Raw genomic sequence first — 13,588 nt, forward strand, 5'->3', positions numbered from 1 at the left:
GAGCCCCCAGATTTCTTCAGGATGAGGACGGGAGGGCAGGGGTTTCCCAGGGCCTCTCCTCCCCTGTCCAGGCCCTCAGGGGTCCTCATGCTGGCCCAGCTGGGAGTCATACAAAGGTGTCAATAACCATTTCCACTTCAGAAAATGTCTACTTCATACATTTTAAAATTATTATCTGCACTTTCTAGCTTTGCTCCAACACATTTGCTTGTTTGGTGCTTAAACTAAATAAAATCAATCTAAGTGATTTAAAAAAATAAAAACTCTTGATCCAGGGCAATTAGCTAAGAGGAATTACTGAAATCTGAATGAAGGTCGAACATGATATTGGGTCAAGAGGAAAGTAAAAGAAAATAAAGGAAAGAACTAGGAGGCAAAGGACATTTATAGAGGTCTAAATACAGGTATGTACATGTGTAATATATATTTATCTATAATGATAGGGAAATAGATCTACATACATATATTTATGTGAAGTATTATGGTAGCAGATAGATATTGGCCTCTATTCAACTACTCCCTCAACACAAGAATACTTTGTTTTAATAACCCGGCATTCTGTGATGCTCACCTTTCTGACACGATTGCTGAAGACAAATGGGTGCATAAGCAAATGTGGTGAAGAAAATTGATGGTGCCCTACTATCAAAAGATATAGCAGCTGGGGTCTTAAAGGCTTGAAGATAAATAAGCGGCCATCTAGCTGAGAAGCAACTAAGCCCACATGGAAGAAGCACACCAGCCTGTGTAATCATGAAGTGTCGATCGGATCAGGTATCAGGCATCAAAGAAGCAGAACAAAAAATCCTATCAGTGTGAATGAGGGTGCAGAGTGGAGACCCAAAGACCCAAAATCTGTAGCCAATTGGACATCCCCTTACAGAAGGGAAGAGCCAATCAGGGTGCAGTATAGCACCAATGAAACATACAACTTTCCTCTAGTTCTTAATGTTTCCTCCACCCCCACCCCCACTACCATGATCCCAATTCTACCTTATAAATCCAGCCAAATCAGAGCATGCATACTGGTACAGATCAGAGCTGGACACACAAGGGATCCAGACAGATAAACCCCTCAGGACCAATAATGAGAGTGGTAACACCAAGAGGGTCGGGGAAGGTGGGGAAACAGGGGGAGCCAACCACAATGATCTACATGTAACCCCTTCCAGGGCGACGGACAACAGTAAAGTGGGTAAAAGGAGACAGCAGTCAGTGTAAGGCATGAAAAATAATTTATAAATTATCAAGGGTTCATGAGGGAGGAAGGAAATGAGCTGATACCAAGAGCTCAAGTAGAAAGAAAATGTTTTGAAAATTATGATGGCAACATATGTACAAATGTGCTTGATGGATAGATGGATGGTGATAAGAGCTGTCAGAGCCCCCAATAAAATGATTTAAAAATAAAATAAAGAAATAAAAACAAAAGTGATTCCGTTCCCCTTTCTAATTGCTTGGAGTCTGGAGTAAAGGAGAAGCTTTGTACTTGAGCATGCCATACGCCTTCTCTCCCCACAGATCACACCCCCTCTGAGGGACGCACACCAGAGGGCGTGCGATGATTTGATGCATTATTTGCATGCACACACAGTAGGTCCCTGCACACTCCCTTAATCCAGCCATGGTTACATGTGGGATTTTATCTGCCACCCAAGAACAGTGTGGCCGCAGGTCATACTACGTAGAATGGCAGCCAAGGCTCGGCCTGTGGAGCCAGGGGGTTCCTGCCTGGTATCTGAGAGCAGAGCGGGGGTCTGTCCCCAAGGAAGGTCTACAGCTCTGGAGCCCTCGAGGGCCGCTGGCTTCTGCATGGTGAGGTATGATGGTGCAGACCTCAGGGCTGATGGGACACGTTCCTTCTTAGACGTGAACTGGGCCATGGATGTTACTCCCAGAAGCCACCAGGCCCCCGAGGCACTCTCATGGCAGGGCCTGGACTCCCTCTCCTCTTACCTCTGACACGTCGATCCAGCTGGGCAGGAGCAGGACCTCGGCCATGGCTTGTAAGAAGGTCTAAAGGTGGGCAAAAGAACAGGGCTCAGCTTGTTTCCCTACACAGCAGGGGGGTGTAGACACTGCCCAGTGCTGCCCAGGAGGGGGTCAGAGCTCAGCCCACCACTTAACAGTGAGCCAGAGTGAGCAGCGGCAGTCAGGACTCTAGGACCTCACCCCTGAGCCTGCTGCCCACAGTGACTGGCTCATCAACCTGTGTCCTAATGAGTCAAGACTTGATCATGGCTGCCTACCCCCTCCCTACACACCACCAACTGGAGGCCTGCCTTCAGCCTGGGCTGAGGGCCAGCTGCAGATCCATGGGAACCTGCTGTGTGAGGTCAGGGGACAGGACTCAGGGGCAGGTACTGAGCACCGGCTACATACTTGTTCAAGTATCACCATCACCCCTTCAATAGCTCTCAAAGAGAACATGAGTGCCCACTCCATACAGGGCATGGCCTGTCACAGTCACCCTATCACCCACCTCAGAGGGATGGCCACTGTTTATTGAGCACCAACTGCATACTAGCCCATTGTTACTCTTTCAACCCTATTGAGTAGTACTCAGAGTGAGCATTAACATGAACTGAGTTCTGACTGCATACAAGCAACCTTCTGCTACAGTCACCATCATGGGCCAGGCCCTCAGTTCTCAGAGCGATGGTCAGTATCTGCCGAGCGCCAACTGCATCCCACGTGTTCCACACTTACTAAGCACAGCACCCCAGAAGCCTGTGCAGACATGCTCCCCATCAACATGCTGTGGGCACCCGGGCACTGTCACAGTATCAGGTGCACAGGGTGAGGAAGGGACCCAGGTGCCCCCAGAGCAGGGTTGCAGGCTCAGTGGAAGGCCAGGCAATCTAGGTGCTGGATGTGGCCAGGGAAGGAGGCTGGTGGGGGGGGGGGTGGTCCCTCTTGCTGGGGGCACCAGGGAGCTGGTGTCAGATCCCATGTGGGTCACACCCAGGGTATGGGGTTGGGGTCCCTGACACACTGGACAGGAGGTCGACTCCTCACCTCAGTGAGGTTCCGGGCCGTGTCCGGCGAGAGGGACTCGTGGGGCAGGCTGAGCGACAGGTTCTGCAGGTAGGTGAGCACAACACTGGGGCTCTGGAAGTTTCTCCTCTCCTCCGTCAGGTTGGTTATGATGGGGTGGTAGGCGTCTGTGGGCATCTGAGAAGGATTCAGGATAGGAGTTTCCACCAAGAACAGCAAACAAAACCACCCAATGCCACTGGTCAATTCCAACCCATAGTCACCCTCTCCAGGGTCCCCAAGACTGTCAGTCTTGACCAGAGTAGACAGCCTCATCTTTCTCCCTTCGAGTGGCTGGTGGGTTTGAACCGCCGACCTGATAGGTTAGCAGCCCAGTGCCTAACTGAGTGCACCAAAGGCCAAGAGGACCCCACAGAAGCCCTGTGTGTCCCGCTCAGGGTGTAAGGCTGCTTATCGCACCACCATAGCAGCGACTGCAGCATCTACCACCTACCCGAGGAGCCCTGGTGGCACATTGGGCTACAAACCACAGGTCAGCAGTTCAAAACCACCAGCAGCTCCGAGGGAGAGAGATGAGGCTCGCTGTTCCTGTCAAGATTTATAGGCAGGGAAACGCACGGGGGCAGCTCTGCACTGTCCCAGCACATGGGCGGCTGTGGTTGGAACGGACCCGCTGGCACTGAGAGTTTGGTTTTCGTTACAGTGAGGAGGTCCTACCAACTGAGGGTGAGTCCTGAAAGTCTCCCTTCTGAGTGGCCCCTGATGGCCCAGCAGGACAGACAGAGACCCACAGGCAGGGGAGGGAGGACAGGTGCCGGGTGAGGACTGGTTTGAAGACCAGGGATAGAGGCAGGAAGGATGACAAGCGGGGACCTCGGGTAGGACCCAACCTGACTTGGGCTTTGAACCTCACACACACGAGAGCATTCATCCCTGTTCTTCAGTCACCCCCTGTTGGTGTTGGTGAGGTGGCAGCCCCAGGTGGAGAATTCACCGGTCTGGTTTGTCCTTTCAGGCATCCCAGGTTAGAGGGGACAGGGATTCTCTGGGCCCTCTAAGCACCAGAGACCTTGGGGACTTGGCTCCGTCTCTGATTCTTATTGCTCTCAGCCTCCACCCACAACAGTCTGAGGGGACTCCAGACCCCTGGCGTTACAGTCAGACCCAGCTGGGGGCTCTGCTCTGCTCACCAGCCAAGCATCCTCAGTGGGCGTCACGAGGAAGTGCGGGGGCACCGAGGAGGACACGCCCTGCTTTCCTGGAAAGGACAAACAGTGCACTGTTGAGGACTGATGGGCGGATAGCCTTTCCCACCCACTTGTGAGGAGCTGCCAGCACTAGACACAGAGAGATAACCCAGGAATGCTTTGGAAAGGACTCCTGCTGGGACGGTAAAGGCCTCATAAATCAACCTAATAGGGAGATGGGATGGATTTTCCCAGGTCAGATTAGCTTTCCATTTATTTTCCAAATTGCTTTGGAGCAGCCTCCACGTGTAAAATGAGAATTTTATGCAAAGCACTGGCGCGTATCAAGTACACACAGGGCCAGGAGAAACGGGCTGGCGAAGGCTGATACCCAGAGAGGGCAGGACACATCTGCGTGCCCTGAGGGGTCCAACTCACAGGGCCTCGGGGACAGAGGGGCACTGCTCCAGAGGGTTCCACAGGTAGGCTGTCCACCTGCCAGAGCAGACTGTCCCAGCTCTCTCCCGAGGGGCGGCTGGTGGATTCAAACTGCTGACCTTTTCCGCAACGGCCCAATGCCTATCCCACTGCAGTACCAGCACCTTCTTGTACAGGAGTGGGTGTGTGAGTTCCCTGCATTTACAGAGGAGGCTGCGTGCTTGGAGGGAATCAAAACCTTACAGGTGTCACATGCTCGGGTCCTATTCACATGGGATTTCTCCAACAGGCAAAGCTATGGGGGCTGGAACAGATGTGTGTGTGTGTGTGTGTGTGTGTGTGTGTGTTGATTATGATGATGATGATGCAGCAAATGGGGGGCGGGGTCTCTTTTAGGGCTGGTGAGAATGTTCTGGAATCAGAGAGAGGGGCAGCTGCACCTGGATATGAGTGTGGTGGCTGGGCACCCCTTCATCTAGAAAACAGAGGTGGGTTTTGAAAAGGCCATCATTCGAAATGGAAAGGGAACACAGCCAGGGCTCATGGCCTCTCAAGAGTGGTGACCTCACCAGACAAACCTAAACCAAAGACAGCCACTGAGTCAATGCCGACTCACAGCAACCATGCAGGACAGGGCAGAACTGCCCCTGTGAGTTTCCGAGACGGTAACTCTTTGTGGGAGTAGAAAGCCCTGGTTTCTCCCATGGAGCAGCTGGTGGTTTCAAACTGCTGGCCTCTCGATGGCAGGCAACACATAGGCACTTCCCCACCAGGGCTCCACGACCTAATGAGACAGGCTGATTATTTCAAGGGACTTTGAAGCCAGCGGTACCTGGGCTTTCCCTTCCTACCAGGGTATACTCTGAGGAGGGGACATGGCAGCATGATCGGTGAGGTGAGTCTGCTGGGAGAGGCGTGTCTCTGTGCCAGGTGAGTCCCAGGGGTGGAAGGAAGTGAGTGAATACAGAGGTAAGACCAGAAAGGCAACACTGTTGCTTGTTGTTGTTGCTGCCAGGGCCACTGCGTTGGTTCACAGAGGAGACGATGGAGCCCTGGTGGCACAGCCATTAAAGTGCTGGCCGTCTGCGCCCACGAAGGCACACAGTCTCAGAAACCTACGGGGCCATGCTACTCTCTCTCCTGTGAGTCGGCATGGCACTCGGAGGCAGTGAATCTTTAGTGTCCTGAAGACACTGTGTGTTGGGAGGAGGTGGCCTGGAAGGGTGTCTCCATGGGTGAGGGATCAGCCTCTCCCTCTCCCCACCCCCACCCACTCCCGTCTCCTTCCTCTGTACCCGACACTGACCGACAGCTGCCCGGAAGTACATGGCCACCTCATGCGGGGTCAGCGCCCGCTCCCAGATGACGAACTCGTCGAAGGCACCGTTCTCGTAGTGCCGGGATGGGTCCTGCTCGGCCCCGATCACTAGGTTGGCGTTGGAGTCCCCGTAGGTGTGGGCCACCTTGCCGCTGGGGTCTGAGGTGCTCAGAGTCCCGTTGACGTAGACCTTCAGGCCCTCCTTGGGCCTCCAGGTGAACAGCACATGCGTCCAGTAGGGGCCTGGAGGAGGGAGAGTGGCTGTGCTGGATGCAGGGGGCACCTGTCCTCCTCCTCTTGCCTGACTGGGCCTTAACACCCATGCCAGGCCTCGACCCTCAGGGCACAGGAAGGAGGCTGACCTCAGATCACACTCTGGCCATGGGAGGCAAAAACTGATTTGGACACCCATAGGGGCAGTTCCCCTCTTTTCTACAGCATCTCCCCGAGTCAGGATCGATGGGACGGCCATGACCACTGACTGAGAGGTAGAGTGATCAGCCTGAGGACTGAGGTGCACCTGGCCCAAGCTGCGGTGCTTTCAGTCTCCGTGTATGCATGTGACAACTGGACAGTGAAGAGGAACACTCCGTGTCTGTGAATGCTGGGGCTCATGAGGAAGACTGACCAGACCATGGTTCTGGAGCCCTGCGAGTGCACTGGGTGCTGCGTGGAGCTGCTAACTGTGAGGTCGGCGGTTCAAACCCAGCAGCCACTCCACAGGAGAAAGAGGAGTCCTTCTGCTCCTGTAAAGATCTACAGCCTCAGAAACCCACAGGGGGAGTTCTGCTCTGTCCTACGGGGTGTCCATGAGTCAGAGTCGACTCAACTGCAGTGAGAGTTTGAGAACAACAAATCAATCTGTCTGGGAGGAAGGGTAACCAGAACGCTCCTTAGAAGCAAGATGGCGAGACTTTGGGCATGTCACCGGGAGGACCAGTCCCCAGAGGATGTCGTGTGAAAAGCAAGGCAACCGTCCCGGAGATGAACTGACACCACGGCTGTAGCAGTGAGCTCAGACCCAGCCAAGCCTGTGAGGATGGCATGGGGCTGGGCAGTGCTCTGCCCTGACAGTGACTCTGAGCTGGCCAGTTGACCTGCCCAGAGACACTGAAGAAGAAAGGCCTGGTAACCTGGCACCAGAAATTTCACATCCACAACCCCTGAATGGAGCCGTTTTCCTCTGTGACCCAGCCGAAGGGCAGCATGTCTGGGCTTCCAGTGGGCCCGTGTCCCTGTCTGCACCAGCAGGTCACAGTGTCCCGGCCACGTCACTCTGAGCCAGAGCTCACATGCCGGCCCACAGAGGGTCTCACTGACCACTGGTGGTGTACCCAGCTGCAAGGAGCTGCTGTGGCCATGGCCATACCAGCCACCTGCAAGCCTGTGACAGGCTGGGAGAGGGCAGAGGTGACGGTGGGATTTCTGTGCTGCCCTTGGGGTGGGGAGGGTGGCTGCCCCACCGAGGTGAGGGGACCCTGTTCAGCCCCCACCGGGTCCATGAGAGAACAGGGCGTGTGTTGCCTCTTTCATCCCCCGAGAAGCTGGCGAGCTTGATTTTGAAATGAGGTTGCGAGGAGAGGTCCTGGTTGAGAAGCTCAGTTAACCTAACGGTTAACCTACCGGGGCTAACCCAGCCCCACTGCCCTTGGGCTATTAACCAGTTGGGTCCAGCGGCCAGCCGCCTGTCTCTGTGGGGAGCTCCCTGGCTGCTCACCAGAGAGAGGATCGACATTCCCCAGGCACCCTCAGCCACTCACCCAAAAGGGGCCCAATGCGTTCTCCCACTGCTTGTGTGGGAACAACTTCAGGACTCCCTGCTGGTACCCGGGCCACAGTTACGGGCATTCCTCGTGTGAACCCTAAATGGGCCCAGAGTGTGGCTGACAGCAGGTGCGGCAGGCCTTATGTGCACAAACAAGGGGCATGTTGCCGGGCAAACATGTTTGCTGTTCTTCCGTTTCTTCCTGGTGGGAAGTCAGCAGACATTCACCCAAGGTCTGTTCCCGGGCCCTCCCAGGTCTCGCTGCTGAGTCTGGGCTGCCAGTGCTGAGAAGCAGGGAGATAAGGTTGTTACACAAACACGCTGATACCAGGGGAGACGTGATAAGAGAGTGGGCCAGGTGCAGATAGCTCAGCATGGGGCAGGGCAGGGCACCGGAGACCTTGGGGACAGAGAGAACAGGTGTGCGAGTTTGCACAATCGAGATTGGCCACGCATCCTCGCTGAAGAGTGCACAGTGTGGGCACACAGGGCCTGACAGAAGCAGAGCATGTATGTTCCGTCTTGTTATGCCCCCTCCTGAGGCGCTGGGTGGGCATGGTTGTTGGGTGCCAAAGATTTAATGCCAACTTGTCAGAAGAGAACTGCCCCTTAGGGTCTTCCAGGCTGCAGTCTCTCTCCCCGAGAGCTGCTGGGTGGGTGTGAACCACCAGGCACTTCACGCTCCACCAGCTACCTTGATTCTTACAGCAGGCCCCTGGGCACCACTGCCAGTACCCGGTGTTATGAATGGGAGACCAACACAGAGAGGTGATGCACATGCCAATGGCCACACGGCAGGCACGGGACAGCGGGGAGACGGGAGCCCGGGCCACAGGGCGTCGGGGCGAGGGCTTCAGGCAGAGAGGTTGGGCGGCCTCTGTTAAACAGGCCAGAGAGTGGAGTTCACGTCAGTCATTACATGCAGGTACAGACAGACCTGCAGGTGACCACAGTGCAGCAGAGACAGCAATCAAGTGAGTCACATGACGGGTTTGGTTTCCTGGTGCCTGGGAGCGTGCTGCTGCGCCTCATTCACCTGTCCTCTAGGCGTGTGCAGTGTAGGGTGGGAAGGTTTGGGATGCTGTCAGCATGGTCAGCGTGGGACACACTGACAGGAAGTGAGCTCACACTGTAGGGGAAACAGGCCCGACAGAACTGCTCAAGGCAAGACTCACACACACACTCACAAACACGTGCACACGTATGCACACACATGCACACACATCCAGGTGCACAGGCATGTACACACATACACACATGACCTGTACATGTACATGCATGTGCATATACATGCACACATATACATGTGCACACAGACATGCATGTGCACACACAATGTTTTCAAAGCACAATGAAGCTGTGCTCCCTTGTGAGGTGTGCCTGTCATTCTAAGATGGGAATCTGTACCTTCATTATGCCCTGACCTCTGACCCTCAGTTCTTTGTCCGACCTGTTCACCTGCCCTCTCCACATTCCCCACCTGCTCCCACCCCCAGCTCCTCCACAGCTCATGCCAGCAAACAAGCCAGCCATGTTAAGCCCTAGGAATGGTCTTCAGACAGGCCACGGGACACCCCCACCTAGCACATCGCATCCACATGACCCGCGTCGACCATCCCGATGTCAGCAGTGTCCACTCCCACTACCACCCTCACCAGGGCTTCCTAGCCAAGAGCCTCCCTTGTGGCTCCTGAAACCCCGAATCCACTGCTGCCCGACTCATGGCCACCCTACACAGGGTTTCAGAAACTGTTCATCTTTACAGGCGCAGACAGGCTCCTCTGTCTCACAAGAAGCAGCTGGTAGGGTTGAACTGCTGACCTTGCAGTGAGCGGTGCAACGCCTAACTCATAGTGCTGGGATTCCCACTGCCACTGAGTGTATTCCAGCTCATAGGGACCATAGGTAGGGTTTCTGAGACTAGATCACTAGGGGAGCAGGCGGCCTCATGGTTCTCCCAAGGTGAGGCTGGGGGGTTTGAACTGTGAGGGGAAGGGGGAGCAGGGGAGAAAAGGAGACGGAGCAGGAGCAGGGGGCGGGTCGGGCATTTTGCTGTGGGGTCTCCCTCATGCTATTCCCTCACTGTGCAGCCCGCTCTCCACCACGGGGACTCACCTGGGGGCTGAAGGTGGCCATGTGGCTTGCTCCCCACCACAGGACTCACTGGGAGGCTGAAGGTGGCCATGTGGCTTGCTCCCCACCACAGGACTCACCTGGGGGCTGAAGGTGGCCATGTGGCTTGCTCCCCACCACGGGGACTCACCTGGGGGGCTGAAGGTGGCTGCCCATGTCATGGAGTTTTCCCGTGTGTACAGCTCCACAGAGCCCTCGCCACCTCGAGATCCGACCTTGAAGCCATTGGAGATGACCTGGCCTCCGTAGGCAGAGGGTGGGGCCCTCGTCTGCTCCCCCGGCATCTTCCAGAAGAAGGAGAATGTGACCCCTAGGAGAGACAGGCCTTGTCAAGCACCACGGGCAGTTATCTCTGTCACCCATCTCTCTCCCAACAGAAGTAGAGTCTGCCCCTAACCTGGAGTCACATTGCCAAGGGCACAGCAGCCATGGATGAAGGAGAACTGCCCCCGCACCCCAGAGCGCCCAAGGCTGTCACCTTCAGAGGAGCAGACCGCTGGCCGCAGCTTTCTGTCATAGAGTGGCTGGTGGGTCACAGCTGCACCCCCAGAGCTCCTTTTAGTGGACCACCCTGCTGCTGGGGCTCGGGTTTGCGCTAGCGTTCTGCACCACTGAAGTGGCACCTGTCTCTACATCAGAGCCTTCAGCAGCCAGACTCCCAGGAGGGCCCTGCTGAGGGGGTCTGAGACGGGCATCGCCCACCCGCTGCCCTTCCCAGAAACCCGCCTGCAGGGGGCAGTGCGCACCACCCCACACGCTAAGGGAAGCAGAAAGAGCTGAGTCACACCACACTGGCCATGAGGAAAGGTCACCACAGTCCGACCCCCCTGACACCTCACCCACTCTACCTGCCTCTCTTCTAGAACCTGTGCCCACAGCCCTCACACGTGTGCGTGTGTGCGCACGCGTGCTAAGTCACCCACTGCAGGGCAACGTGCGAAAGCTGGAAAGAAAGCCAGCCACCTGACCCTCCAGGGGCACCCACCCCAAGGGGAGAGGCCTGGGAGACTTTGAGAAGAGTGACCAAAGCCACCCATCTGCCCGGCCTTCTTTACACAGCGGTGCCGTGTTGTCCTAAGGTGTGCTGTGGTCACCCTGAGACAGACACTGGGTGGGGCACCTGAGCCCCGTGTGTCCTGTTGGACAGGTCCCCAGTCCTCTGCTTGTCGGAGACGGCCACAGTCACACTGGGCGGGATGAACATGAGGGGGCTTCAGAAAGTTTGTGGAAACCCTGAGACCGGAAGAAGCAGCTGGTGCCCAGCTGCCACTACCAACTGCTCTGGAAGGGGCCCCATGAGAGGTCCAGAGAGGGGAGGAAAATGTGAAGCAGAAGTGAGTATCGTGAAGGAGACTGGTGAGACACAGGCTGGTGGGACCCCCAAGACGATGGACCTTCGTCAACCTTCAGCCTGGAACTGAACTCAGCCAAACTGCAGACTGTCCCCCAGGCTGACAATGGCACAGGGGAGGGGCACACACTCCCAATAACCAGCCAGCTGAGATCCAAGGGCCACACTGAGGCAAGGACCAAGTCCAGAGAGGGGAGGGAGGGCGCAGGAAGTGCAGGGAGGCAGGGCACTGAGGGGGTTGCAGGGGATGAGCAGAGACAGAATGTGTCTGAATCATGAATGTAGACTGGTGATCTGCTCTGTCAACCTGCATCGGATTCACAGCAGAAAGCTGTTTGACGGATCGGATATCCCATTGTCTTTCAGTTCCACCTCTCCCTTGCAAACTTCTTGAAGGCCCCCCATGGCCACATGAAAAACACACCTGCTCTCCCCAGGCCTGGTTTGGAATGGCCCTGCTCACTTGTGCATGAAAGAAGAATGTCTAAGGAGTGCAAGGGGCCTTTCTCGGGCTCTGGGAAGCTACAGAGCAGGGCCCCAGGTCTCAGGTGTGTGTGTGGGGCAGCTAAGAAAGTCAGAATGGGGTTTAGAGGTGCCCTGTGATGGGGGTCACCCAGGAAAGTCTGGGGTCCCTGAACCAGGGCCCTCCCAGCCTGCTCCCCACAAAGGCAGCAGGACAAGGGGCTCAGAGGTAGAGCCCCCACAACGCCCAGCCTCCCTCAGCCCTGAGGACTCAATGTTCAGAAGGAGCCCCGGCAGCTCCCCGTGCCCTGGCCTCTCCACTCTCAGATGCAGTACATCACGGGGAAGTGAGCAAAGAGTGTTGTGAAATGTCTGTTATGAAACAGGTTCCCGGGAGGATTGGGGGAGGCCGACTGTTCCCACAGACGGTACTCGATGAAAAGGGAGCCCTCTCTGTCCAGGAAGAAGCATCACGGGAAAATGTCTCATCCTCCCACCTGCCCCAGCCTCCTGGGGGAGGTCTCTCAGCCGGCACTTGGTGACTGTGGTCCCCTGGCTGCAGCTCCCCAAGGCAGAAGGGGACAGGGGTCAGTTACATCAGGTGGTCCTTTCATGAAGATGGAAACAGCCATGAGTGAAGAAGGGATGGGTGAACTGTGGTGCGTTCGCGCACGTGCGCGCACACACACACACACACACACACACACACACACTGCTGCAGAACCATGATGAAAACCATGAGATGCCTGGGGACATCGGTCCAGGAGGAAGTCGGCCAATCACAAGAGGATAACTACTACATGAGACCACTTGTATAAAACAAAAAACCCACAAGAGATTTCCACACCACACCAGAAACAGGTTTGGATGGCCCCCAGGGTGGGAGGGGAGAGTTCAGGGGAAGCAGGAAGGCAGAGGGGAGACAGGTGTGAACTTGGGTGAAGGCGAAGGTAACAGCCTGAAAGAGGGAGAGAAGGGAGACTAAAGCAGGGAGCCAGGCAAGCATTTGGGAGGGCGGGTCAGTTGCTGAAGCTGATGAATACAGAAATGACATCTGATCCCTAGGTACATGAAAGCCGAGATGGCTACCCATCTGAAACAGTAACAGGAGTAATGGGTCCCTGAGAGTAGGGAAGGGGGCGGTGCTGGGAGCTGATAGCACTGATGACTATATAATCCCACTCAATAGGACTGAAAGGCCAAACAACAAAATTGTATGTGAATTGATATATTGGATTGTGGAAGATATGGAAGAAAAAAAAAGGATAAGGGTCCCTAGAGGATAGGGTGGGGAAGGGAGGGGATAAAGGAGAGCTGGTATCAAGGAGTTCAAGGAGAAACAAAATATTTTAAAGCTGATTGTGTCAGCAGTTGTACACTACTGCTTGATGTGCTAGAACTATGGAGTGTATGATATGTGTAAGAGCTCCAAATAAAATTATTTAAAAAATAAAATGCAGGGGAAAATGACATTCTGAAATGTAAATCCATATAAATCACAATAAAAATTGTTAAAAGTCAATCAATAAGACGGCCCTTTCAGGTGTCATGTGCACCAACACCGAAGTGTGAGCGAAAACACGTGAGTGAACTGGACACAAGGCAGTGGGTTTCACTCCAATCTGACCTGTGAGCCTCAGGAGGGAGGGGAGGGCCTGGATAACACGATGGGGTGTGCTGGGCTGCCAGCTACAGGCTGGTGGTTCAAACCCACCAGCTGCTTCGAGAGAGAAAGATGGGGCCAGGTGCTCCTGTAATGATACACAGCCTCAGGAACCCCGGGGGCAGTTCTGCTCTGCCCTGGGGGGGTCACTATGAGTTGGGCTGGTTTGGAGAATGGACAGTGAGATTACGGGGGGTAGGCAGGGTCTGCACATAGGAGAAACAACAGCTGCGTCAGGAGTCACCCTCTCTCTGCCTGGGCTCCCCACTCCCTA

The 13,588-nt window shown here is 55.3% G+C and overlaps 1 protein-coding gene across 1 annotated transcript in view; it reads right to left on the minus strand.

Annotated features, from left to right (window-relative positions):
* The window catches only part of ADGRD1 (adhesion G protein-coupled receptor D1), an 80,616-nt gene that overhangs the window by 52,671 nt on the left and 14,357 nt on the right, over positions 1-13,588 (minus strand). Inside the window, exons 6-10 of the mRNA XM_075534617.1 lie at positions 9,969-10,148; positions 5,929-6,183; positions 4,188-4,255; positions 3,019-3,174; positions 1,957-2,016 (exon numbers count right to left, since the gene is read on the minus strand). Coding sequence (XP_075390732.1) covers positions 1,957-2,016; positions 3,019-3,174; positions 4,188-4,255; positions 5,929-6,183; positions 9,969-10,148 — 719 coding nt within the window. The remainder of the gene's footprint in view (positions 1-1,956; positions 2,017-3,018; positions 3,175-4,187; positions 4,256-5,928; positions 6,184-9,968; positions 10,149-13,588) is intronic.

Source organism: Tenrec ecaudatus, chromosome 16 (assembly GCF_050624435.1).
Source record: "Tenrec ecaudatus isolate mTenEca1 chromosome 16, mTenEca1.hap1, whole genome shotgun sequence".
In the NCBI taxonomy this organism is placed as follows: Eukaryota; Metazoa; Chordata; class Mammalia; order Afrosoricida; family Tenrecidae; genus Tenrec; species Tenrec ecaudatus.